At 42.0% G+C, this 27,186-nt stretch overlaps 1 protein-coding gene across 3 annotated transcripts in view; it reads right to left on the bottom strand.

Annotated features, from left to right (window-relative positions):
* Positions 1 to 27,186, bottom strand: part of CLYBL (citramalyl-CoA lyase) — a 231,530-nt gene that overhangs the window by 102,445 nt on the left and 101,899 nt on the right. For all 3 annotated transcript variants that reach the window (XM_087435894.1, XM_087435893.1, XM_087435892.1), the window contains exon 2: positions 5,959 to 6,145. In XM_087435894.1, the coding sequence (XP_087292020.1) occupies positions 5,959 to 6,145 (187 nt within the window). The remainder of the gene's footprint in view (positions 1 to 5,958; positions 6,146 to 27,186) is intronic.

A 27,186-nucleotide genomic window follows, 5' to 3' on the forward strand; every position in this document is an offset into this window, starting at 1 on the left:
GGGGGGAAAAAAAAAAAGGAGGAGGATTGGCAATAGATGTTAGCTCAGAGCCAGTCTTCCTCAGCAAAAAGAGGAGGATTAGCATGGATGTTAGCTCATATCAGACCACATCAACTTTAAGGCAAAAAGCACTGTAGGGATAAAGAGGGTCAGTGCATAATAATGAATGACTTAATATACCAGTAGGATATAATAATTCTAAATTTGTATACACCTAATAACATAGGCTCAAACCATCACCAGCAAAAATTAATAAATCTAGAGGGAGAAATTTGCAAATTTTCCATGGGAGGGTAGATTTCAACTTTCAATTACTGACATATCAAGCAGATGAAAATCAGTAAAGATTTGGATATTTGAACAACATAATTAAAAAGCTTAGTCTAATGGAAAACATATAGAACTCTGCACCTAGTAAATAGAAAATAAATATTCTTTTTTTTTTTTTGCTGAGGAAGACTCACCCTGAGCTAACATCTATTGCCAATCTTCTTCTATTTTGTATGTGGGTCACCACCACAGCATGGCTAACGAATGATGTAGGTCCACACCCGCGAACCCAGGCTGTGACGCGGACTGCGCCTAACTTAACCACTACGCTACAGGGCCAGCCCTATAAATAAACATTCTTCTTAAGCACATATGGAACATTTATAAAAATGGCTCATGTAGTAGGCCATAAAGCAGGACTCAACAAATTTCCAAAAACCAGCATCATTCAGATCACATTCTCTAACTATCATACAACTTAACTAGAGGTCAGCAACAAAAGAATAAAAAAAAAATCTCCCATACACTTGGAAATTTAAAAATTCTAAGTCCCTGCTGCTCAACCTGTGGTCTGTGGACCACTCTTGGTCCACAAATTCTGACCATGACCATGCCACTACCAGTATGAATTTCAAAATTTCTATAGCACTTGACATTGCTGTGACACCCAACAGCATTTAATTTTTCTGGCAATTCATTAATGTTGTATTTTATTTTATTTTATTTTTGTGAGGAGATCAGCCCTGTGCTAACATCTGCCAATCCTCCTCTTTTTTTGCTGAGGAAGACTGGCCCTGGGCTAACATCCATGACCATCTTCCTCAACTTTATATGGGACGCCACCACAGCATGGCTTGCCAAGCGGTGCGTCGGTGCGCGCCCGGGATCCAAACCGGCGAACCCCGGGCTGCCGCAGCGGAGTGCGCGCACTTAACTGCTTGCGCCACCAGGCTGGCCCCGTAATGTTGTATTTTAAAAAAGTATCTATCCACAATGGATTGGAAACGTTTTTAAAAATGAAATAAAGTAACAAAAACAAATAAAAATAACCAAACTTGTTCCTAACTATAGAGAGTATGGGAAGCACTTTTATGTTTCTCATGACTAAAGCAAGAGATCAAATGGAAATTAAAAATACTTAGAACCAAATGATAATAAAAGGTACATATTCTTATAGATCTATCATGTTAGATTATAGTTATTTACTCTTTTGCCTATCTCACCACCAGCCTTGGACTCCTCCAGGTTGGGGACCATGCAACTATCTTTGTACTCCTCCTTCTTGCCATGTGCCTGCTTGAGTAGGTATTCAATATTTATTTAAATATTGAATATTTAAACTTACACATTTAAACTTAAATATTAAATAAATTTAAATATTTCTCAGTTAATATAGCAGCCCTGGAATCCTGCCTCTATTTACTCCACTCCTACCTTCTTGACCTCACCCAGTGTCATAGAGATTCACCAGAAATCTGTGCATTACCTGACTTATTTTCACTGTGTCCCAGCAAGCAATGGCTTAGACAGTCGGGCATCTCCTCATGCATTTAACCACAAAAAGGAGAAGATAAGAGGGGAATGGAGGCAGTCTTTTCATCATCCATGCTTGGGAAGGTGAGCTGGTAGTGCCATCCTTGACATGAAGGAGCTACTTAAACACAAATTGGATTAGCAGGACAGGATTAGAGCCTGCTAGAAGGTATTATATACTTATAAACTGCTTTGTGGAGACTCCTATTGTTTTCATTACAAGCCCATACTCCACAAATGAAATATTGGATTAGTACATTAATAAAAAGAAATAAAATGAAATATAAAATAAAGTGACTAAGTTTTAATAATGCCAAGAAAGTTGAATTAGGCAATAATAGTTCAGTTTAGCAAAACTATAACTAGATAATCTGAAATGAGAGTTTTTTTTTTTTTTTTTTAAAGATTTTATTTATTTTATTTTTTCCCCCCAAAGCCCCAGTGGATAGTTGTATGTCGTAGCTGCACATCCTTCTAGTTGCTGTATGTGGGACTCGGCCTCAGGATGAACGGAGAAGCGGTGCCTCGATGCGCACCAGGGATCCGAACCCGGGCCACCAGCATCGCAGCGCGCGCACTTAACCACCAAGCCACAGGGCCGGCCCTGAAATGAGAGTTTTAACATGGATTTCTTCTTTTTTTTTTTTTTTTTTTAAAGATTTTTTATTTATTTTCCCCCAAAGCCCCAGTAGATAGTTGTATGTCGTAGCTGCACATCCTTCTAGTTGCTGTATGTGGGACGCGGCATCAGCATGGCCGGAGAAGCGGTGCGTCGGTGCACGCCCGGGATCCGAACCCGGGCCGCCAGCAGCGGAGCGCGCGCACTTAACCGCTAAGCCACGGGGCCGGCCCATGGATTTCTTCTTAGTAAGAAATAAACTCACTAAAAATGGTCTCTGTCTCCTTAATTAAAAGGAATAATATTCAAATAAGAAACATGATTAAGAGGTGACTTCAAGAAAGAAAAAAGAATATAAGAAATTTCATCTGGACATTTCAAATGAATTGAAGTCCTTAGCTCTAAATGGGTTATAGTCCCAGGACACTACAGATGTGAACATGGAGCTCCTGTCAGTAATCTTTGAGAAACCATGGAGTAGAAAGATGACAAAAGATAAAAAGAAGCCAAGGCACTAACTTTCCAAGAAAGAGGAAAAAGATGAATTATGGAATATGTTCACAAGTGAACTAGAGGCTAGTTCCTGGCAAAAATTCTAGGAGACTCAAATCTCCTTGGTTCTGCCATTAAATGGCATTGTGACCTTGGACATATTTCAAAACTTTGCTGTGATTAAATGAGATAATATATGTAAAACATTTAATATAGCATCTGTTACATAGAAAACTCTCCGTAAATGGTAGCTATTACCATTTTTTGTATCTCCAGCACTTCAAAAAGAAGGTGGTAACAACTAGGTACTGACATGGGTTCATCAAGTCTCATGTATGTAACATCATTTTTCTGGTGAGGTAGAGGTGCAGGGGGAGAAGGTATTTCTAGACAGGTATATCGGGAAGGTATCTTCATTTTGAAATGGCATTAGATAAAAATCTCTTACAATATCCTTGTGAAAAGATTGGATTTTAGGAGTTAGGTGACTGGATAACCATATTTGCAGTATTGATTCATGAACTTGACCTCTCCATGCCTCAATTTCCTTTTGTGTAGAAGGACTATAATAATAGTACCTCACTAGGTTGTTATGCAAACTAAAACCCTTATAACAGTGCCTGGCATTTAGTCAGCACTATATAAATGTTTGTTAAATAAACTTGAACAGAAGTTTCTAGTGGCATGCTTGTGCAGCACTTGGCTCTGACTTCTTCAACATTTCCATCAGAAACTTGTTAGAGGCTGGCCTGGTGGCGCAAGCGGTTAAGTGCGAACGCTCCGCTGCGGTGGCCGGGGGTATGCTGGTTCGGATCCCGGGTGCGCACCGACGCACTGCTTCACAAGCCATGCTGTGGCGGCATCCCATATAAAGTGGAAGAAGATGGGCATGGATGTTAGCCCAGGGCCAGTCTTCTTCAGCAAAAAGAGGAGGATTGGCAGATGTTAGCTCAGGGCCGATCTTCCTCACACACAAAAAAAAGAAACTTGTTAAATTATCATACGGTGTGCTGGTCAAATTCTCAGATGGTATAAATGTTGGATGATGAAATCAAAATCCAAAAATACTTTGACAGGGTAGGCCTATGAAATGAAAGATATGAGATGAAATTAAGTCCTGGATAGAGATTTTAAGGAAAAAAAAAATTTTTTTTTACAAGTACTAGCCTGGCTTGCCAGAACTTTCTGTGGATAAGAAAGGGAAATTTAGTTGGCTCCAAGCTCCAAGCTCATAAAACAGTGTGTCTACCACGTAATGCAAAGTTTAGCTGCATTAAGAGAACTGGAGTGTCCTGATGAAGATACTGGCTGGACATAGACCCCAAGATGACAGACACAGCTTGCCCATTGTGACCTCTTCTCTCTCCTTTCCTTCCTTAGGCTCCTCCTAAGTAGTGGCTCTGGGTATAAGGATGGACTTCAGAACACAGATGAACAGTAAAGAAACGTGAGGCAGGAATGGACCATATTTCCAACTCATCTGGGTGGCAGGAAACATCCTCAGTGGGTGGGGGGCGGATAGCCTCAAGATTTGTGAAGAAATATAATTAGAAGTTTATCAGGGCACCTAATGGCTCACTGTGTTACATGCTAAAATAAATTTCCCTCTAATCATGATTACTACAAGATTTATCTAACCTATTTCCTATAGGAAATCAAGCTACTCTCAGGCATTTTATCAAACTTTTTCCTTATAATAACCCTGTCCCTGACAAAAGAAGATTTTGTCATCCCATGGTATAGATAAGAAATTGAGGCAAAGAAGTACAGTGAATTGCCCTGGGTCACACAGAACTGGAATTACAATTTAGTATCTAATCTCAGAGTACACTACATGATTTTTAGAAGGAAGCATACCGGAATCACATTACATCCTTCAAGAAAAGGCCTATTTAACCTTAATCTCTGGGAGACAGAAGATTAATTGTATCTTCCTTGGTGCATGCCAAAGATGTTGAGTAGATGCTTTAGATTCCACATGCTTATTCTAATCCTTTTCCAAATACTTGAAAGCCTTGATTTGACCATAAGGAAGATGCTAGAAATTAACCTTCTTTTTTAATTAAGGCAAATATTTGTTTGCTAGAATCTCCAAAGAAAGCAATTAATCAAGAAAGTTATATAGTACAGCCATGCTATTTCAGATCACCTAGGACAAGAAACTATCCGGATAGGCATAAATCCAGAGGGCTAGCTCCCTCTGTCCCATAGCCCCACAAACCATTCCCAGCCCAACCTCATGGTCATCTAGGGACTGGATAGATAAAGGTCGAGTGAAAGCAGGTTTTTAACTAAACAGTCCCAGGCAAACATAAGTTATTGTTACAATGATTTACATATTTTACTTAACTGTTGAACAAATCTACGTCATTATAAAAACCTGGAAAACAAAAGTCAAGCAACCCAAAATGAAACAAAAAGCACCCACTATGCCACCACCCAGTAAGAACTTTTTGTACCTGTTTACAGATTGGCTATTTTCCAAGGCCCATTTCTTTGGTCAGGCCATGAGGAAATCAGCCAAGGCTGCAACCCTGAGGTTCTGTGTGTAGTTTCCCTTTAATTAAGTGGGGAAAAGGGTGACTTATCCAGAGAAGACTATCTTTTATTTTCTTGGCACTTGTGCCAAAAGAGATAAGGCAACTACTCAATATACCTGTCAGTACAGAAAGAAAGAAATTCCCAAGTGCATCTTATTGGTCTGAAAAATTTACACCACAATTCTAGGATTAAGTCATTTACCCAAAACTAGCAAATATCCTGGCCAAAACGGATTGAGCGTCTACCTCTTTATCTAGAATCACACATGGTCACATATACTGAAGGTCATGATTTTAAATATATTTTGCCTGGATTCTGCCTTTCTCTTGGAGAAGAGAGACACACACATGCAGAACCCATACTAGGGCTGGGTCAAGAATGTGTTAGTAATCAGCAAAAGGTGAGCACGGTAGAATCTTTCCAAATACTGAGCAATGCTACCAGGAAAGCACCAAATTTCAATACATTTCTTTTTCCATCCTAAAGAAAAATCATGCCATTACCTTTTTGTTCACAGCCACACCATCCTCACAGTCGAGCACCGCACAATCTACATTTAGGGACGGTATCTTCTTTATTTTCTTTTCATCATTTCCAGGTACATACAGCACTGCCCTCCGGGGAATGTACTTGTGATTGGATGAGGAACTATATCCAAGCCTGGATGCATCAGCTGCCAGAGATGCTTTCCTGCAGGAAATGTAATTGGGGTTAGTCCAGAATAGAATTTATTTACAAATTTTTGAAAAATCTTATTTTAATGCAAAATTAAAACAGAAAACATGGATAATCTTTTTAAATTATAGCAGAACACAATCACACATAACTAGGAAAACAAGAATAACAGAAATAACCAAGAAAAAAATATAATTTTGGCTGAGGTTTAAAAAATATACAGCACTGTTTATTGACCCAGTTTTCTGAGAAAATAAGGAGAGTGTACCTATTTCTTCTCGGAAAAAAGATTTCCAGTATTAGTATATTGTACAGATAGCATCCGGTGGAGAAAAAGGAAGAAATTTATATCCAAAAGTTCCTAAATAACAATACTTTCTATATGAAAGTAAAAACAGAAAATAAACAATCTATGTAAACATTAGTCTATGGCCCTCTCCCTGCTAATGAGTCTTTTTAAGTAAGCAAATAAGTGATTCAAGTTCAATTTTAACAACAGACAATGATGGTTGGCCACTTCCTAAGTGAGGAGAAAGGACAGTGAATCGGAAAAGACCATTACTAGCTCTGTAATTGTGGGCAGCTTCACTACTGCAAACTTCAGATTCTTCATCCATAAAAATAATACTCTTGGTGGGGGGATAATACTCATTTTGCAGGTTGCTGAGAGGATTAAGTTAAAGGAAATAATGCACGTGAAGCACTTAGCCAGAGCCTGGCAGATATTAGCTTGATGTGCTGGGGGGCGTAGTGGGAGCAGCAGCAGCTGCCGCTGGTCTTAATGGAGCAACTCCAGCTGTCAGCAGCCTCGCCTGCTCCTAACCTCTGCTCTCTCCTTCCCTTTCCTACTCAGTGAAAGGAGGTGGCCAGAAGCTCCTTTGGCTCACTGCAGCTCTCGCCCCTGACCTGGTCCATAGTTTGGTCCTGTGAAAACCATGTTTTAGCCCATAATATATGGTAAAGGAAGGTAAAATCAACTTTCATAAGCAGGATCAGCTATATAAGTTGTGAGGGTCCAGTGTAAAATGAAAATGCATAGCTCCTTGTTCAAAATTTCTTAGGAATTTTAAGATGGTGACAGAAGAACATCAAACCAAGCATCAGACCCTCCTAAGCCATGTGTGACTTTGCAGGTTACACATCCAGGAAGCAGGCCCTGCCCATAATAGAGCTATATGTCACAAAGACCCAGTTAAGGAAAAGTCAAGCCCCAGCAAGCTGGCACACCCTCATGTTTTACTCCTTCCTGAGTAAACAGCATCATATTTTTCAAAAATATGTCAGCTGTACTTTTCATGGATGCTCTTTTTGGTAGTTATCCTAAGTTAATGCCATCAAATATTATGCATGGTTGTAACATTTTGCCACGATTAACGTGCCTTGTGACAATGTATCTCAAGAAAAATAACTATCTCTTGGTGGCCCTACCAATTTTGTGTGGGCCCCCTCATTCCGTTTTGCAACCAACCTTAATAAACTCTAAAACTTGAGTCTGAGTCTTATTTTTCCACAACATAAGCACTGTGCTATGGGAGGAATGGTGAGATACAGATGGATTTTAAAAGTGTACATGTCTTATAAGACATTTTATTTAATATAAAATATACTTTGGCCAGCTAATTGAAGAATGCCTGAAATATCTGTCATTGTTTTGCATTGATTGAAAATATCTGGTTTATCTTTTAAAAAGGGAGAAAATATAATGATGTAACAGCAACAACCACATTTTACTTATTCACACTGGAAACCAGAATTTGCAACATATACATGACCTATATTTCCTGAAAACTGAGATTTCCTCCATGTGAACTAGCTTCTGACCATTTTGGACCCAGCCACTGTAGTCCCCGAGCCATAGTGCTTGAATCTCAAGCCTCAGCCACCCAGACATGGCAGACAGGTCATTTATGGCATGACAAGTCATACCACCATCGTATCCTAAGTACTACAGCAAATCATTCCTAGCACGTTTATATGATGTGTAATTTTTAATACATGATCATTTTTTAAAATCTTCTGCCACTATTAAAGATGTTTTTGGTTTCCCAGATAGTCTTCTACAATCATTAAAACTTTGCTGAAAGAGCCTGAACAAAAGAAAAAGCTGTTTTCCCCTGCTCAAAAGCTGTCAACAGCTCCTCATTACCTGCAAGATTAAGTTCAGTCTCAGTGGATATTCCTTTTCTCAGATGATATCCCACTATTCCCATGCAGTAACTATCCACCCTAGGAAAATTAGATTATGACTGTCTCCACAATATGCCGTATTCATGGTTTCCACGGTACCTCTGCTTCTGCTGTGCTTCTGATGGAAGTCTTTCCTCTCAGTTTATTTGAAACTTATGGATCCTTCAAGCTCAGTTCAAGGTCCACCTGACCCCAGAGCCTTTCTTGAGCATTCGTCGTTAAACTCTTTCATCTTTAAACTCTTACAGCATTTATCACTCCTAACCAAACCAGAACCAGCAAAGGATTGGCTTTGCTATTCAGGCTAAAGGCAATCAAGGTGGCACAAGTTTTCTGGAAGGCCAATTGATGATACAAATCAAGACACTTAAAACGGTTCCTACTTTTTGACCCAGTAATTCCAAGTAATTTGACACAATTCCTTTTGGGAATTGCTATAGCCTGAATGTTTGTGTCCCCCTAAGTTTCAAATGTTGAAATATAATCCCCAATGTATTTGGAGTTAGGGGCTTTGGGAGGTGATTAAGTCATGAGGGCAGAGCCCTCAGGAACGGGGTTAGTGCCCTTATAACAGAGACCCCAGAGAGTTTCCTGTCCCCTTATGCCATGTGAGGACACAGTGAGAAGACTGGCAGCTTTAAGTCCAATAGTAGGATGAATTATGGTACTTATATTAAATGGAATATTATGCTACCATTAAAAATTATGTTTATAAAAATATTTAATGTTATAAGAAGATAGTTATTATTTTTAAACAAAGGATATAATATTATTTATGCAATAACATCTCAACTTTGTAAAAAATGCAAAGGAAGATATCTGGAAGGAAATACATCAAAATGTTATTAGGATGCCTCTGAACTGTAGAATTTGGGATTAAGATTTTTCTGCTTTTGCACACTTTTTTCCTATTTTGCACATTTACCAGAAAGAGCATGACTCTTTTTTTTTTTTTTTGTGAGGAAGATCGGTCCTGAGCTAACATCTGCCAATCTTCCTCGTTTTTTGCCGAGGAAGACTGGCCCTGGGCTAACATCCATGCCCATCTTTCTCTACTTTATATGGGACGCTGCCACAGCATGGCTTGACAAGCGGTGCGTCGGTGTGCGCCCGGGATCCGAACCGGCGAACCCCGGGCCGCCACAGCAGAGCCCGCGCACTTAACCGCTTGCGCCACCGGGCCGGCCCCTCACTCTTTTTTTTTTTAAGCTCTTTTTATAATTGCCTTAAGACAAATCAATAAAATCATTCAAAAGGTCTCAAATGGCAGCATAATATAGTGGGAAGTGTTAGGATGAACTATATGAAATTGCTGATATTGGACCATTTTTGACCTACAAAAATGGTAATTTTATATAGTTCAACCCAATATGGTGACTGGCAGTCAGAAGATGGATGAGAAGCAAGCAAGAAATGTCAATTTCCTCTTCAGAGAGAAGCAACATAATAGCTACCTCATATAGGGAGAGCTCACGACAAGCAGTGAAGCAGCATGCACACACAGCCACTATGATTATCTGACACTTGTCACCCATGTGTGATGCTGGTGGGCACAGCCCTACACCAGGAATCTTGTGCCCAGCCCCCTCAACTAGATCATAAGCCCTCCGAGGGAGGGGTGGTCTTGCATCTCTCCAACACTGCTTAGCACGGGGCCTCGCACATAAGAGGTCCACAATTCCTGTCACCTTGTTACCTAACCAAAGCCAGCTCTCGAGAAGTGGAGGTGTAGGACTGATCTGTGACCACGCTGTGCTTATTCTTCTAGCACAAGAGTCAAGTTTTAGTGGTGATTACAGGTAGGAGGTCATTTTTATTCCCTCTCTCCTTCACCATCCTGGAAGCTTTAACCCAACCCATGGCCTGTTGCTTCTTCTGTTTATCCCCTCCTTTCCATCAACACAGTTTACATCCTAGTTTAGGGCCTCATTAACCTTTACCTTGATGACTACGGAAGCCTCATATTTATCCTCACTGCCTCTACTTTGTTCTTTTGTTCACTCATTCATTCAGTGAGCACAGTAAGCACCCACTGGGTGACCTGCACCAGGCCTCCACCAGCACACCTGGTAGGTACCTTTGTGAAAATTAGAAAAAGGTGCCCCCTCGTGCCTTCCAGCAGGTGGACGGGCAAAAAGGCACCTTGCGCTCCTGAGGCAGCACGCTTTGGTGAGTGGAGGCGAGCTGAAGCTCAGCCCCCATGCGTGTCCCTGAGTAGGGCACACGCCACACAACTGTATGCAGTGGCCCAGACCCACACTGCGCTGAGCACTCTGCGGGGGTGGCACAAAAGAAACAGGCCAGGCCAGAGGCCCAGGGAGCAACACCCAGAAGAATGGCCTGCAAGCAGCTCAGGAAGGCTAAAGTCCTGTACATAATGAAGCTTGGGGGCAAAAGGGGTCAAAGGCGGCAAAACCGTTTGAAATAATAAAAAGAACAGTGTAGAGGGGGTTCGGGCTTCAGGTTCCGTTGTCGATTCTGAGGTCTGGGAGCGGCTGTCACTGGGCAGGTGGCAGGAGCCCGTTGTGGCTTCCCCAAGACTCCCTCCTCCCTCCTTCCTGTACTGCCGGCGTGTCCTCTCCTTCTCCCATCTCCGGCTGTTTGAAAATCTGTTCCCCACTTGAGTTGTGTTCAGCACTGACTACTGCATATGAATACAACTGCAGAAGGTGACAAGATCTAACTTATTTTATTGTATCTTACATATTTGGAGTTAGGGCCTCTTGATAGTCAACATGTAAATGTATTCAAACAATATGCAAAACAGGGGCTTAAGATGAGTTGAAAAAAATCTGGTAGCCTTATGGTAAGTTCTCTCTACAGAGGGACCTTTTTTAGATAAGATATCCCTTGGCAGGTCCAGGGGTTCTTCTGGCTGGAGGAGGGGGTGCCCTCCTGGCCTTGTTTTGGTCTTCTCCCTTTCCTCCTCCACCTGATGTCATTTATTAACCATTTCTATAACTAGAAGCATAGCAAGTCCCTAATGCTGCAGGGGTTCTCCACCCGGGATTCAATGTAACCATCACGTAGGAAGCTTTTTAAATTGTCAAATTCTGGACCCGATCCAGTGCAATCAAACTAAATTCACTGGTAACAGGGCCCAGGCTCAGTGTATATATATATATATATTTTTTAGCTCTCTTTGTCCTTGCCATTCAAGTGAGGTGGTGCTGCAGAGCAGCACCATTGGTCTCTCATCTGTTTTCATGTGAGAATCTCCCATCTCTCATGGGAGCATCTACCACATGGGAGCTTGTTAGAAATGCAGAATCTGGGGCCCCACCCCAGTCCCACTGAATCAGAAGCTGCACATTAACAAATCCCCAGGGGATGCTTATCACATGAAAGTTTCAGAACCACTGCTCTAGGTTGACTCAAACTTGGGGGCATACTGAAATGTCCTGGGGAGCTTTCAAATATGCTGACACTAAAGCTCCAGCCGCAGAAAGTTTGATGTCATTGGTCTGGGGTAAGGCCTAGGCTCCGGGAGTTCTAAAAGCTCCCCAGGTGATTCTAATGTGCAGCCAAGTTGGAGGACCACTGCACTAGAGGATTCCAATGTGTAGCCACCGCCTGAATGCAGGAAATTTTTCTCCAATGAAAATTTCTCTCAAGTGAGTCATGCACTATCATTATACACAAGTAGATGCTGTGAAAGTAATAAGATCATAACTGAAAATGCAGCAAAGTTGAAAAAAATCCATGTTAAAAAAATTAACACGGGGCTGGCCCCGTGGCGTAGTGGTTAAGTGCGTGCGATGTGCTGCTGGTGGCCCGGGGTTCGGATCCTGCGCGCACCAACGCACCACTTGTCAGGCCATGCTGTGGCGGCGTCCCACATAAGTGGAGGAAGACGGGCATGGATGTTAGCTCAGGGCCAGTCTTTCTTAGAAAAAAAAAAGAGAATTGGCATGGATGTTAGCTCAGGGCTGATCTTCCTCACCAAAAAAAAAAAAAAAAATTAACACTCAAACTGCTAACACTATTTGAAATAGCAGTCATAATCAAATAAACTAATGTCCATTTAAGGATCTGCAACTTGGCATGTGACGTCTAAACCCAAGTTAGTGATTTCTTAGCTAATAGCTAGTACAGAGGTCTCTACGTTGTCTGCACATTACAATCACCTGGGGGAACTTAGAAAAAGAAAAAACCCTAGGCCAAACCCCAACCCAATTAAATCAGAGCCTTGCGGTGGGTCCCAGGCATCAGTGTTTCTTTAAAGCTTCCAGGGAGACTTCAAAGTGCAGCGAAGGATGAGAACCTCTGCACCGGGGTTTGCTAGTACAACCTAAGTATCTTACTACTGATCCTAGAAAGGACTCAGGTTGTTGGACATTAACAGTAAGCCTATCATATTTAGGCAGGAGCACTGGGTACCGATTATGCAACTTACCATAATCAAGTGACTGGGGAATGATAGTTTTGAGAGGAGAGGTAGTTTTCCTTGCTTGGAAATGATGTTACTCTACATTCCCCACCCACTGAATCAGAAGCCATCATTACAGGGGTTTGGGGTGGGTGGCGGTGAACACCAAAAAGTCCTTGATGAGCCTGGAGCTTCAAACTAGATTCTTATATTAAGTCCCTAGTGAGATAATAAGCTAGCCTTTGTTAACAGAGAAGGAAATCTTCTAATTTCCAACAGCTTGAGAGTCGGAACCTAGAGCTCCTAGGAGGCAGAATGAGAAAGGATGGGGGACTTGAAGTAAAGGAATTCCTTGCCACCAGCAGGGCCAAAGCCCTTTGGATGCTGAGAGAAGCTCAGAGGAGGAGAGTACAAGTGATGAGAATGCGGGAAGATTCTGCCTGGCCCTCAACTCTTTACTCTCAGAACTTCCTATTTGTCTCCAGGGCAAAGCAGTGAGGGAGAGAGCTCCAAGGCAAGAAAGATGGTACCCTCACCGCAACTTCTCACAACCCATAAGCCCTGAGGTAACAAAATAGTTGCACAAGCTGAGTTTTGCTGCAGCCAAAACTAGTGCCTTCAATTCAGGTACTATACTGCTGAATCTTATCGACTCAATGTATTTTCCAAAAAGTCATATTTCCCCTTAGTTGAAGCCAATTTAACTCAAATTTACAGTTTTCACAAAAACCACACGACCATCTCAATAGATGCAGAAAAAAGCATTTGACGAAATCTTTTATGATAAGAACACTTAAACTAGATCTGAAGGGAAACTCCCAAACCTTGAGAAAGAAGCACTACATTGAAGGCGGTAAAGACAGAATCCCAAGTTAATAATATCAATCAATCCCACCTCTCTTCTGCTGAGATTCATCAATGCCCCAGTAAAGTGTGCAAACTCATGCTGTTTTGCTTTTGAAGTCATAACGAACTCATATTCCAAGAAGAACCCTGTATATCAGACACCTTTACAAATGCTGGGCCAACTCACCGTTGGCCTATTTAACAAATGTATATTTAGGTGAAATGTGTTTAGACAGCAATTGGAGTTTTTAAAATAGCAATTGGATTTTAATATTATATCATATTTAATTTTTCTTAGAAAATTTGACAGGCTTTTCAAAACACTTGGGGTGTTTTGGTGACTTGGGGAAGGGAGGATTTTATGTCAGTACATACAGGTCAGGAACTGGGGCCTGTTGGCTAGCTACCGCTTTCAACCCCAGATCTGATTCTGGTTATCACTAGATAACTAGTAATCACTAGGGTTCAGATCCCTGGGAAAAGCACATAGATAAAGGGAAGTCTCTGCAATTCTCAGGAAGTGACCACTCGGACTGTGTCAGGTGACTGAGGCACTTAGGGGTCAGAGTCCGCAAGGAGATAGAGAGAATGTGACCACATGGAGCGTGGACCAAGGAGGGCTTGGGGGTGTGGAGAGGCCACTGCAGACCCTCATGTGCCCTCTGTATCCCAGGAACCACCCCGTAGGGTCACACTACCACCTTCCTAGGAAGTGACAGCTATAGGAACTTGGCATTAAGAGAACGTTCTGTCATATTCTGTGAGTAGGGACTCATAAAATCCTGCTAGCCCTGCCTTCAGGGAGTTGAGGCAGATTCCCCTCCAGGCACCCCTCTTTCCCCATGTGAAGTCAGAGGCACCCTTTCCCCAGGACCTCACAGTAGCAGGCACGGAGGACCTGGGAGCTCAGCACGAAACAGCCCCTGACCAACTCTGATGAGGCAGCCAGATCAGGAGGGGCTGGAGTGAGACCTGCTCTCCTAAGCCTGGGGCCAGGTTGGCAGGGGCAAGGGCTTAGGAACCTGCGGGGCCAACGAGGCGCAGCCACAGCTCCTTCCCAGAACCCCATGGGTTCCACCTGGGTGAGGATGCCTGGCCTTGCTCATCGGGACCCTGCTGCTTGGCCTGGCTCTCCCGGTGGCTGGTGTAGCACTGGCTGCTACAGCACTTCAGAGCATTCCCACTGCTTAGAAACTTCTCCTCCTGTGCATTACCCCCCAAGCAGTTCTTCCATGGCACCAATGCCGGCCAACATACGAGTCTGAGTTCGCCATACTCTTTGGTGATTCGGACGCTGCAGGGGGCAGACATTGAGCTAGGCTGGTTCCACCTGCCCTCTAGCTGCCTGCCCAGATTCCTCTCCCCTCCTCTGGCCTGGGCAGCTGACGCTCCAGAGTGCTCCAATGTGGGGTCCTACCCAAGTTACAACCAATGCAGATAGAAAAGAAGCTTGCCAGAGCCCAAGCAAGTGTCCAAATCCAGAGAGTTGGGCGGGCAGAGTGACTGAGGGTGGAGGCCTGGGCTGATCTCTCTTCACAAGCAGCAGAAGCTCTCTGAAGCCAATGCCGGGCAGAACATGCTGATCGAGGTCCAGGGACCCTAACCAAGGACTCCATGTCTCAGCCTTGACCCTGATACCTGGCTCTAAGATGCCCCTGCCTCATGCATGGATGACCCTCAGCCAGCACCAAAGGCTGGTGGGCTCAGATGGAAACAGGGAAGGCCAAGGGACTTCCAACTGTGTTCCCCTTGTCACATCCATGCTATCATTTCATAAATAAAAATGTTTTCATCCTGTAAGTCCAGGACCTAATATTTTCTTTTGGAATCATCTAAATAGCAGTCCAGGGGCCAGCCCCATGGTGTAGTGATTAAGTTCAGCACCTTGCGCTACGGTGGCCCAAGTTCCCAGGTTCAGATCCCAGGTGCGGTCCTACACCACTCGTCAGCCACTCTGTGGTAGCAACCTGCATATAAAGTAGAGAAAGATTGGCACAGATGTTAGCTCAGGGCTAATCTTCCTCAAGCAAAAAACGAGGAAGATTGGCAACAGATGTTAGCTCAGGGCTAATCTTCCTCAGCAAAAAAAAAAACCAAAAAAATAAAATAAAATAAATGGCAGTCCAGAATTGACCAAGTGTGGAAAAGAACTTGATTCAGGATTTTAAAAAGTCATAACTGGGGACTGGGCCAGTGGCATAGTGGTTAAGTTCGTGCACTCTGCTTTGGTGGCCTGGGGTTCGCAGGTTTGGATCCCAGGCATGGACCTATCCACCACTCATCAGGCCATGTTGTGGCGGCATCCTATATACAAAATAGAGGAAGATGGGCACAGATGTTAACTCAGGGCTAATCTTCCTCAGCAGAAAGAGGAGAATTGGCCATGGATGTTAGCTCAGAGCTGGTCTTCCTCACACACACACACACATACAAAAAAACAAATAAAAAGTCATAAAATTTCTTTTCAAATTCAAAACTGAGTTAAAAAGCATATTATTACTAAGATGATGATTTAGGTAACACAATTCTAAATCATTTTAGTAAATTCAAGTAAATTTATCAAAAAAATGTTTTAATGTATTGATCAAACTCAGTGTAATAGGACTTACATAATACTGTGATGGTTAATTTTATCTGTCAACTGGACTGGCCCATGGGGTGCCTAGACATTTGGTCAAACATTATTCTGGGTGTGTCTGTGAAGACGTTTCTAGATAAGATTAACATTTGAACTGGTAGATTGAGTAAAGCAGATTGCCCACCCTAATGTGGGCAGGCCCCAACCAATCAGTTGAAGGTCTGAATAGAATAAAAAGGGTGACACTCCTCCAAATAAAAAGGAACTCCTCCTGCCTATCTTCCAGCTAGGAGGTTTTTCCCTGCCTTTGGATTCAGATTGAAATATCAGTTCTTTGTGGATCTTGAGCCTGTTGGCCTTCAAACTGAACTACAGCATTGGCTTTCTGGCGTCTCCTACTTCCTGACTACAGATTTTGGAAGTTGTCAGCCTCCATAATCATGTGAGCCAGTTCCTTACATTACATTTGTATATTTTATACACACATACACACACACATATACATAGGTATATCCTATTGGTTCTGTTTCTCTGGACAACCCTAAGACAGCTCCTATACATTATTAACTGGATAGTTAACATATATCTGGTGTTAACGAGGAGCCTAGCAGTGTGCTCTCCACACACCTCCACACTCCATCTCCCCTTCCTGGCCCAAGACCCCATCATCTTATTCCCGACTGGTTTCCTGGGTCCTTTCTATCCCTCTCCAGTCCCCTCCCCATGCCACAACCAGGGTAGACCTTTACAAATGTAAATGGGATCTACCCCTCTGTTTGAGACCCTTTAATGGCTTTTGGCTGTTCTCACATTAAAACCCAAATGCCTCACCCTAGGTGACAAAGCCCTGGCCACCCTGACCTGCCTGTCCCCTCTGCTACTACCCTTAGTCACAGGGATCTGCCCCCAGTTCCCTGAACATGCCATGTTCTTCCTGCCTGCCCCAGGACCTTCCCGCATGCTATCCCCTCTCTCTGGAAGGTTCTTCTTCCGGATCTTAGTATGTCTGATTCCCCCTCATCCTTCCAGTCTAAATGTCGTCTTCTTAGCGAGGGCTTCCCCAACCCCTTTATCTAAATCAATCTCCTCCTGTGATTCTCTACTCCAGAATCCTGTCCGTTCCCTTCATAGACTTTCCTTTTTTGAAATAAATTAAATATTGGCCTATTGACTGTTTATTGTCTTTCTTCCACAAGACTGAGAGAATTTTTCCATTTCAGCTCTCCCAGACAGAAACATCCTTCCTATTTGGTGGGGGAGGAGGGTCTTGGTGGAGTAAAGACCCAAAGATCCTTAAAAGCTAGGGTGAGAACGCAGGGCATAGTATGGCCACTGAGATGCTGCAGACGGGCCTCTGAGCCTTGAGGGAGTGAGATGCTGGAGGGCAGTTGAGACTTCTCCCGGTGCCAGTAGTGGCGAAGGAGGGAGGTGGACACAGTGAGTGCCCAGGGATGGCAGCACTGGGGGCAGCAGAGCTGGGGATAGCAGGAGAGGGTGTCCTGTCCAGACTGTCTACTGGCCTGACTTTGGCTATGTTCTCAAGTGTTTGTGTTTATCACTGCCCATTTTCCAAGCCCCTCTCCGGCCTGCTGATGTCCCTCCCAGAAATTACTTTTCTGCCAAAGTCAGCTCCAGCTAGTGTAGGTCACGTGCAACTCCACACCCCAGTGTACAGGCTCCCAGTGAGTAGGCCCCCGGTCTGCATGGCTCGTGGCTGCACATGTGGCTCTCAGCACCGTGCCTGGCACATAGAGGGACTTGGACATGTAAGGTGAATGAAGGAAAGAACGGACTCGGGGCTAGATGGGTGGTAGGCTGGGAAATGTTCCAAGAGAGAGAGCCACATATTTCCATTAGCCTCTGTCCTCAGAGGGCTAAAAAGGATGGCGGGCATGATCATTGTAATGCTCTTCACTGACTTCACCAAACTGTCTTCTCAAAATGTTGTACTAATTTCTACTCCCACCAGCAGGGCATGAGCGTGCCTAGCCTGCCATGTGCTCATGCACTGCCCTTTACACTTTTTACATCAGGGTTCTGGACATTCAAGAAAAACGGGTGTGATGGAGTGAATGAAGGTGGCTGTGGAAAGGGGCTGGAGATATGAAGCCTGAGAAAGTTTTATAAAGGCCTTATTTGAGCAATGATGAAACACTCTATGGATTGTGTTAATCCTTCAAGATCAGCATTCCCCACCTTGAGCTGACCTATACTCTATCATTTTATCCCCCTGCCATGTCAAACACTTTTTTTATTGTGGTAAAATACACACAACATAAAATTTACCATTTTAACCATTGCTAAGCATACAAATCAGTGGAATGGAGTACAGTCACATCATTGTGTAACCATCATCACCATCCATTTCTAGAACATTTCATCTTCCCAAACTGAAACTCCATGCCCATTAAACAATAACTCCCCATCCTCCCTACCCCAGCCCGTGGCAACCACCCTTCTACTCTCTGTCTCTATGAACTGGACTACTCTAGGTACCTCATAGAAGTGGATTCATATAATATTTGTCTTTTTGTGATGGCCTTATTTCACTGAGAATAATGTCCTCAAGGTTCATCCATGTTGCAGCGTGTGTCAGAATTTCCTTCCTTTTTAAGGTTGAATAATACTCCATTGTATGTATATACCACATTTTGTTTATCCACTTATCTGTTGACAGATATCTGGGTTATTTCTATCTCTGGACTATTGTGAATAATGCTATTATGAACACTGGTGTACAAATACCTGTTTGAGTCTCCGCCTTCAATGCTTTTGGATATATACCCAGAAGTAGAATTACTGGATCATATGGTAATTCTGTATTTAAATTTTTGAGGACCAATCATGCTGCTTTCTACAGTGGCCATATCACTTTACATTTCCACTCAAATATTATTTTAAAATATTTTATGCTGCATTCAAGTCCAGTTATGACTGAAGGGGTGTTTTGGAACCAGAAAAAAGAATCATCTTTTATGTGTCCTTGCCCTTTAGAAATCGTGTCTACAAATTATAAAAAATTTTGATAAATTCTCATTTTTTCATAAACATAAGAGATAACAATAAGAAAACAAATAAAGTATCATTTTAAAATAATATATCAATAAACTTTCGCTTAGGATACCACACAGAAATGATATGGCCCTTTAAGCTCTTTTAAAGAGATTTTGATTCTAAGAGCTGGTAAAGGTTGAAAATAAAAATTTCTTACAGAAAAGTCTGCACAGTTCACAGCTGTATGACAGATTCCAGATGGAGTCCTTTATTTGGGGCTGTATCTTCAATCCTTTGAGGGGGTTAGATGGGTGTAACTGTGCCCTGTCATTGCCTCTTCTAAGGTTATATACTGAGGAAACTGAGTTCTGTGTGGCATGGCCAAAGGTCTGACCTTGCATGACAGTTGTGATGCTTACAGGAGAACCTGTACGACTACAGTGAAGATAAGAACCCATTCACTGACCCTCTCCTACCCCCCGCAAGAGACAATAAACTCACCTACAAATTTCAACCACACTTATGACTATTAATAACTAAATATTTGTGCCAGCAAACATATAATTGAGGCTTGCTTATGTTCTCACTTTGCTCAGTTCCCAAATGCCCAGAGATTCCTTCCCTTTTTTGAAGAACTATGTTTCAGTTACCATGGCAACAGTGCACAGAGAAGCGGGGAGCTTTCTCTGGGCACGAGAGCAAAAGAACAGCTATTTGTCCTCCCATTGGCAGAACAGGGCCATTGGTGAGATTAGCATGCGGTGCAAATACAAATAAGCGTGTAGCCCACTTCAGAAAAGGCGAGAAGACATTTTCAGGGCAAACTCTTTCATGAGGCAATTATATCACACCTTAATCAAGTGCTCCATTTTGTACTGAAATGAAGAAACAGTCTTTTGTGTCCAAAGTAGACTCACACAGGATAGCAGTTTGTGGTCCACTGTGGGTTTGCTTCTAAAGAAGGACCCAGGGCATAGGATGGGGCAACCCATGGACTAGGGGCCAGCCTTCCAGCCATTGTGGGGTGCCATGTACAAGGAGGTGCACTAGCGAGGGACTTACCTCCTGGCCTATCCTTGCTATGGAAACCCCAGGAAAAGGGGTGGGCATTGGATAAGGGATAGATTTAGCAGAAGCAGAGAAAAAAGCAGAATCCTTATTTTTGCCCAATTTGGTAAGGTTTGTGTTATGCTGTTTCAGTGCAGATCCCTGCTTCCTCAGACCATCAGAATACCAAGGGGCAAAGCAAGTGACCCCAGTGATGGAGGTCTTTTTTCACACAGAATGAGAAATCAAACAAATACGCATGTCAATTAAATCAAATCAAAATTAATCATTTAACCTATTTTAATCAAACATTAAAGTTACTTATGATCAGTGAGATAAGCCAGACACAAAAGGACAAATACTGTATGATTTCACTTCTGTGAGGTTCCTAGAGTGGTCAATTTACTGAGATAGGAAGCAAAAGGGTGGTTGGGATGGGATGGGGAGTTAGTGTTTAACAGGGACAGAGTTTCAGTTTGGGAAGATGAAAAAGTTCTGGAGATGGATGGTGGTGATGGTTAACAACAATGAGAATGTACCTAATGCCACTGAACAGTACACTTCAAAATAGTTAAAATGATAAATTGTATATTATGTATATTTTATTACAATGAAAAAAATTAAAGTTACAAAATGTCTTCCTTTTCATATCCATGCTATCATTTCATAAACACAAATGTATTGATCAAATTCAATATCAATCATGCCCCCAATAAACACTGAGCCCACCAGGAGCTGGCCCTTGCTCAGTAAGGGGCATGGGGTGACAAACATGGACAAGAAGCTGTGTGCCCAGCAGACCCTCACCAGCACCCATGAGTCAGCTTGGTATGGCCACAGAACTCTAGTTCTCCAGGTAGGCACTCGGCTTGTGTGTGAGGAAGTGTCAGGAACAGGGAGAACCCATACAAGTGTGTGACCATTAATGGGTCCCAAAGAAGAGGGCAAGTTTACCATGAAAACTGAGATCTACATTTATATCGCACGTGGGATAGTCTTTAACTGTGGCAGCAGCACCATTCAGAGTCTCTTTACCCCATGGCACTTGGAAGCCCGGTAGCACCTCTGAGGAGGAAGAGGCAGGTGGGAGAGAGGATATTTGAGAGGAGGAGAGGGAGAGGAAGAGAATGAGGCAAAGGAAAGGAGGGAGAAGGGATGGGTTCTGGAGGGAAAGCTGGGGAGAATAAGAAAGTGGGAGGGTAGAAGGAAGGCAGAGGTGAGGGCACAGAAAGGGAGAGTGGGGGAGGGGGAGGAGCTTTGTGGGAAAACAAAGCTCCTTGTTTTGTGTTGAAGAGGGGATGACAATAGGGCATGTGCCTCTTAGTGGGTAATCCCACTTTCCTGCTCTACTTTTGGTGAGAGAAGGGAGAGCAGAAGTTTTATCTGAACGGAAAACTGGAGGGATTTTTTTTCTTGGAGTGACACTGAGGTCAAGAGGGAAACCTGCACTCCTTCACTGAACACGTTTAAGAACACAATGCGATTAGCATCTCTTCTGTTTCTTCGCTGCTTCCACCCGGGGCTCCTGGAAACACAAAGGTCTAAGGACGTTGTTCATTAATAGTTAACTATTTATGTCGCTGAGAACTTGGTCCAGGAATGACGCTCAGGACCCTCTACCCACAGAGATTTGATAGATGGATTTCCAAGTGTAATCCCAGTGCCAGAAACTATGAGAGAGAGCACCTGCCAAGCACAGAACATGGGAGCTTTCAGTCACTTGTAATTAAAACCGAAAGGACACGCCATCCGACTTCCCTTTGCCTCTGTAGAAACGATTTGGGATTTTGGATCGCAACCCTCCGAGTATAAGGAATGAAGAGCGTACTTGTTCTTTTCCTGGCCAAAGGTGAACACGCAGAGCACAGCATTCTGTTTAGATTGCTCATTGTTGGCATTCCTAAGAAGATCTGATTCTAAAACCAGTTGCAGAAAAGACAATATTTAGTAGTTAATGTATTAAAATAGCCAGTGGAGAGCACAGGAAATATTAGTACCATAGCACCACCAGAAAATTTCACGAAAAAGATCATTCACAAAATTTCTCCTTTTAGAGATTCCATTAGTACTGGGTTATTCTGTCTCAAAAAATAATAAATTTAAAGCTGAGATGATTATTTCTTGGCTTGTGCAGGGCTTTAGAGGTAACTGAGCAAATGTGGACTAGAAAGATCAATTTCTCCTTAACTTTTTTAAAGGTCATGAAAGAGGACTGTCAACCTGACAGATGTAACCACGGATTCCTTTACAGAGTTCTTCAAAAGCTCAATGGCTGCTAAATGTGTCAAATTAATGCATCTCCCCCATGACTGGGTTCTTTGATATGAAAGTAATCATGGGAGAATTTTTTTTTCCTCCAGAAAATGGCTCTGCAATTTTGAAAAAATAGTTCTCTCTGCATCTTAATTTTTTTTTTTTTTTTTTTGGTAACGGTCATGAAAATGATTTGGGTTAATGGAATCTCTGTTTTCTTCCTAGAATCTCTCAAAAATTCCTTTCAAGTGTCAGTCTCAATGAGATGAGGCTAAAATGTTACATAGCTTAGAATTTTGATATTTTGTTAGCCATAGACCCTTGATTATCCTGATTTGTAGATTTTGGGAGGATTTAACATTGATCTTTCTCTAGCGCTAAATAATTTTTAGAAAAAACGCAGTATGAGTCTAACTGCCAGACCCATACCACACACACAAAAGCTGTGAATACAAGCTGTGATCACGAATCACATGTACGTGGCTTTGATTGTGTGGGACCCACAATAAGATTAAGATTGTTTTTTTCCTTCTTAATTATTCAGAGCTAAGTGTGATGAAAATTAAAACTAAACATATGGATGTGATCATGAAGGCTTTTTCTAACAGTTTTTTTTTCAAGTATGTTTAATGTGCTATAGGCACTAATTTCTTTAAATATATATTTAAAGCAAGACTTCCTAGAACTTGCTCTAATTTGGAGGAGCTTACAATTTTTTTCTTAATTCAGTGCCACACTCGGCAACGCACCAGCTCAAAGTGCAGAAGACCTTCTTTTCCCTTTAAGTTCCCCCAAAACTCACTCTTATTAAATATGTATTGTTACTTAGTTTTCAGTAGAAAACTAAGTTTCTGGTCAAACTGAGAAAGTAACACTTTTATTGTAAATACAAAGGGAATAAAATTAAAAATTAAGAGGTGAATCCTTTCCACAAGCTGTATGTCCATAATAATCTATGTTATGGTTTATTTATGACTTGATTCACAGTTTTCTGCAATAATGGCAGGAGAGATGGAATAGGTTATTCAGAAACCAAGATAACTAGACAATTTTTTGCATTTGTCTTTGGAATGCATTAACTAATTTTAAAAGCTAATTTAATCTTAGATTCCATCTAGACTAACACAGACATTTGTCTTCCTTTGAAATGTGTTAACGATATGCTAAAAGGTAGGTGGCTGGGCAGTCTGTTGGGTGACAAGGACAGACCACTTGAGATTGAAAAGTTGTTGCAGGTTTTCATGGCACCAAATGGGACAATCTCCAAATGGTTTTTCCTCTAACTCTAGTTTCAGAAATGCAAGCAGGGGATAGAGGACAACTGAACTACAAGTTAGGAGACCTGATACATCTGTTCTTAGACCGACCTCAGATTTCAACTTCTGCCTGCCTGGCACATTTCCCAACAAGTCCTCTTTGGCACCCTGGTTCCATTCTTCCATCTCGTATCTTCTTTCTTTCCATTCCCATTAGTGCCTCCTAAATCTCTCCCTGACTCCACATTTAGACAAGCTCACATTTCTTTGCTAACCCCAAACTCCTACATGCATTTCCAGGGGAAATTCAATTGCCATCCATCTCTCTGAATTGGTCCTTACCGTACTGGTCATTTCTGCCTTACCCTGGTTCTGCTTACTTAGCTTGTTTTAGGCTGGAGGACTTAGCAGAATGCTGACTGTCCATATGGGCTAACCAGCTCCTAGTTACTGTATGTTTGACTAGGTTACCCTTGCCAGATCCCTGTGACCATAATACAAGTTCCTAATACAAGACGATCTAGCAGAACTCATCACATCTAGAGTGACTATTCAAAAACCAAGTAAGAGAGCAAATTTTGCAGTAGTTCTCCATGGCACCTAGCATTTTAAAGAAAGCAGAGCAAAGAAACAAAACCTAAGAACTCAGTTTATCCCATTCCCAGCAGCAGGAGTAGACTGCAGTAACAACGCAAAGGCAGGGAAAAAGATAGGATATTAAATTACAAAATACCAACATTTGCATAGTAATTCCCACTAATTAAGAAAGAAAGATATAAGTTGTTTGTTATAAACACCACCAGGTCTTGAGCAAACACCGAGAGCTCACCACAGAGCCAAACCAAGCATTTGTCTAATCAGAGCCACTTTCCAAAGCGTTTTATTGGTACAGCTGCAGAGCGTACATTTTATCACACATGCTAATAATCCCAGTTATGGCGCCTACGTTTTAATCATTTCTTCTGGGCTTGTTTCTCAAACAATTAGCACTAATGAACGGTCAGAATACCTCAGATCATATATGTCTAATTGCAGTCAAGAGCGGTTCTTGTCTGCATGTACATTTCAATTTACCTCTGGGGATAATGTTTGTTAATTGTATTTCTTTATACACAAGCGAAGAAAAAGGCAGCTCAGGCAAAAAGGGACTAAGTGTTCTCCTCTTTCCCTTTGTTCCCACAAGACGCTAAAGTCACTTCAAGAGGCACTTAATCCCATCATCCGCGGTTACAATTGCCTTGCAGCATCAATCAAAAAGAATCTGAAGTAAAATGATGCAGCTATATTGTGTAATTAAAAGCAATTCAGGTAGTTATGGCTTGGGGCCCTTTACGGGTCCAAATACTTAAAATGGCCCTGCAGGGATCCTAAACACTGTAGTGTTTTAAATTTGGTCAGTGACAATATCTGGAGGAAAGGGAGGAATATGCAAAAAAAAAAAAACAAACCCAACCCCAAACAAAAAAAAAGCCTACCACCCTCTCCTAGTGTGAATTGTAAAGCAAATGAAAAGAGAGAGCAAAAGTCTGAAGTGAAAAAACCCCACAATTCCCAGCTACAAAGTGAAATAAATATAGAAGGAAAGGAAGGAGAAAAAAGAAAACAAGTGATGTTTTCCAAATTCAACAGTCCTTGTCCCAATCTAACTTGTGCACTTAAGAAAACAATGTGTAATAATGTTGGCTGGGTCCCTTCAACAAGACATGAAACAGCCTTGTAGGATCTATAACATAAAAGTAGAGGCTATCTGAAAATTCAAACTTATTAAGAAAATACAAGGTAAATTTATGGTGTGTCTAATTCCACAGTTACTTATAAAGGCAAGATGTGGGAAGTAATCTTTAAAAGTTTGGCACAGATTTCTAAAGGGATTTACTTAAATCATTAAAAAAAAAATTAAGTGCTGAGGCTTTTAGGCTTCATATTTGGCTTTTTAAGCCACAAGAGTTTAACAGTGTTTTCTGCTGTGTGCTTTTAACAAAGAGCCATCATTGACAGAAGGTTGGAGACAGGCATAATTCTCTGGTTTTGATTCTTGACTAAAATATTTTTAAGTAAAAACACAACTCCTCAACAGATGTAAGACTAGATGTTAAAATAACAAAGTGTGTTTAAGTTTTACCATCATTTCCCCCTTTATAATAAAAACGGGAAAGAGGGCTTCCTGTTGATTTACGAAAGAATTTCAGAAAAATATGTTAAGCGTGTGCCTGAATGGGCTACTGGATATTAAGGAATTTTTCAGAAAAGACACCAGGTTATTCCCAGGATAAGGTGCATTCTGGATGCAGATGACGAGCAGAAATACTCCACTCCACATCTCTAGAACAGAGCACGTCACAGCAGCATCTATAAATACTTTCTAAGGTAGAAATTATTGGCAAAGGTAATTGTGGCCTGAAAACCACTATGTGTGAGCATATAAGAGTCATATAATTTAACATTCAAATCACAAAATGATTGTCAAGTGAGATATCCAACAACAGTTCATTTAAACACAGAATTGCCCTCATTTTCCACACAAACATTCTAGCAATTTGAGTGCAAAAGCCTACAACTGAAAAACACCAAAGTTCTCCCTCAAAGGCTTATTAACCTTATATGAACTACTGATGCAAAATGGCAGAATGGAACCAATTGTTTCTGTCTTTAGTAGAATCAAACTTTTAGAATTCTGTCATTTAAAAAAAATCTGCCAACCATGCTTTTTCAACTGTATTGATCATATTGTTAGAGATACTATATATGCTCAAATGGTTTTGTGTTGTGAATTAAGTATTTCCTGGAAGTTTAAAGCTATTTATTATTATTCAGCGCTCAGTCCGTCTTCAAGTATTCATTCAAAATTATTATTAGCCCTCAGTGGGTGGGAGTGAGGGGCTGATATCCCCCCACTGCCATATTCTTACCACCCTTACCTTCTAGCTGCTCTGGTGAGGTGACACCCTGCGTGGGACTCAGAAGAACAAGCGGAGGACAGAAGGGCCCGGCAGCTCACCGGGGCTTGATTCTCTGTCTCCGCGCCCCCACCACCGAACTTTCCAGATAATTTATTTCATAATCCGGCATCAGTGCTTCTTTGCCACAGTTGTGCTGCTCAAGGTAAGCTACTTGAAGGCAGGGAGCTAAATGAAAAAAACCTTATTTTTGATCCATCAAAGTATCTGTTTCATGTCCCACAGTTGTTTTTCACTAGCTTTTGGATTAAGATAGGCAGGTATTTTCTCTTAGGGAAAGGAAGGATAAACTTTTAACAAGGGATATTTTAGGAATATCCAAAACTGAACTAAGCAATAGGAAGAAAAACAAATTCATTGATAATGAATTTCAGGCAAAAGTCTGCGCTGCCGTCTGTCTCCTGTAACAATCTTTAATACAATTCCTACTGACAGGTGCTTTCTCAATATCATATTTCTTTCTTCCTGCACCCCAGGTCTCCGCACTGCTCCCTTGTCCCTGATGCTCCCCTGGAATTCCCCACGGAAGGTGCCCACCACAGGCTGCCAGGAGCAGCCCCACAACCAGG

This window comes from Ceratotherium simum, chromosome 10 (genome assembly GCF_057802395.1).
Source record: "Ceratotherium simum simum isolate JZ-2026a chromosome 10, ASM5780239v1, whole genome shotgun sequence".
Taxonomy (NCBI): Eukaryota; Metazoa; Chordata; class Mammalia; order Perissodactyla; family Rhinocerotidae; genus Ceratotherium; species Ceratotherium simum.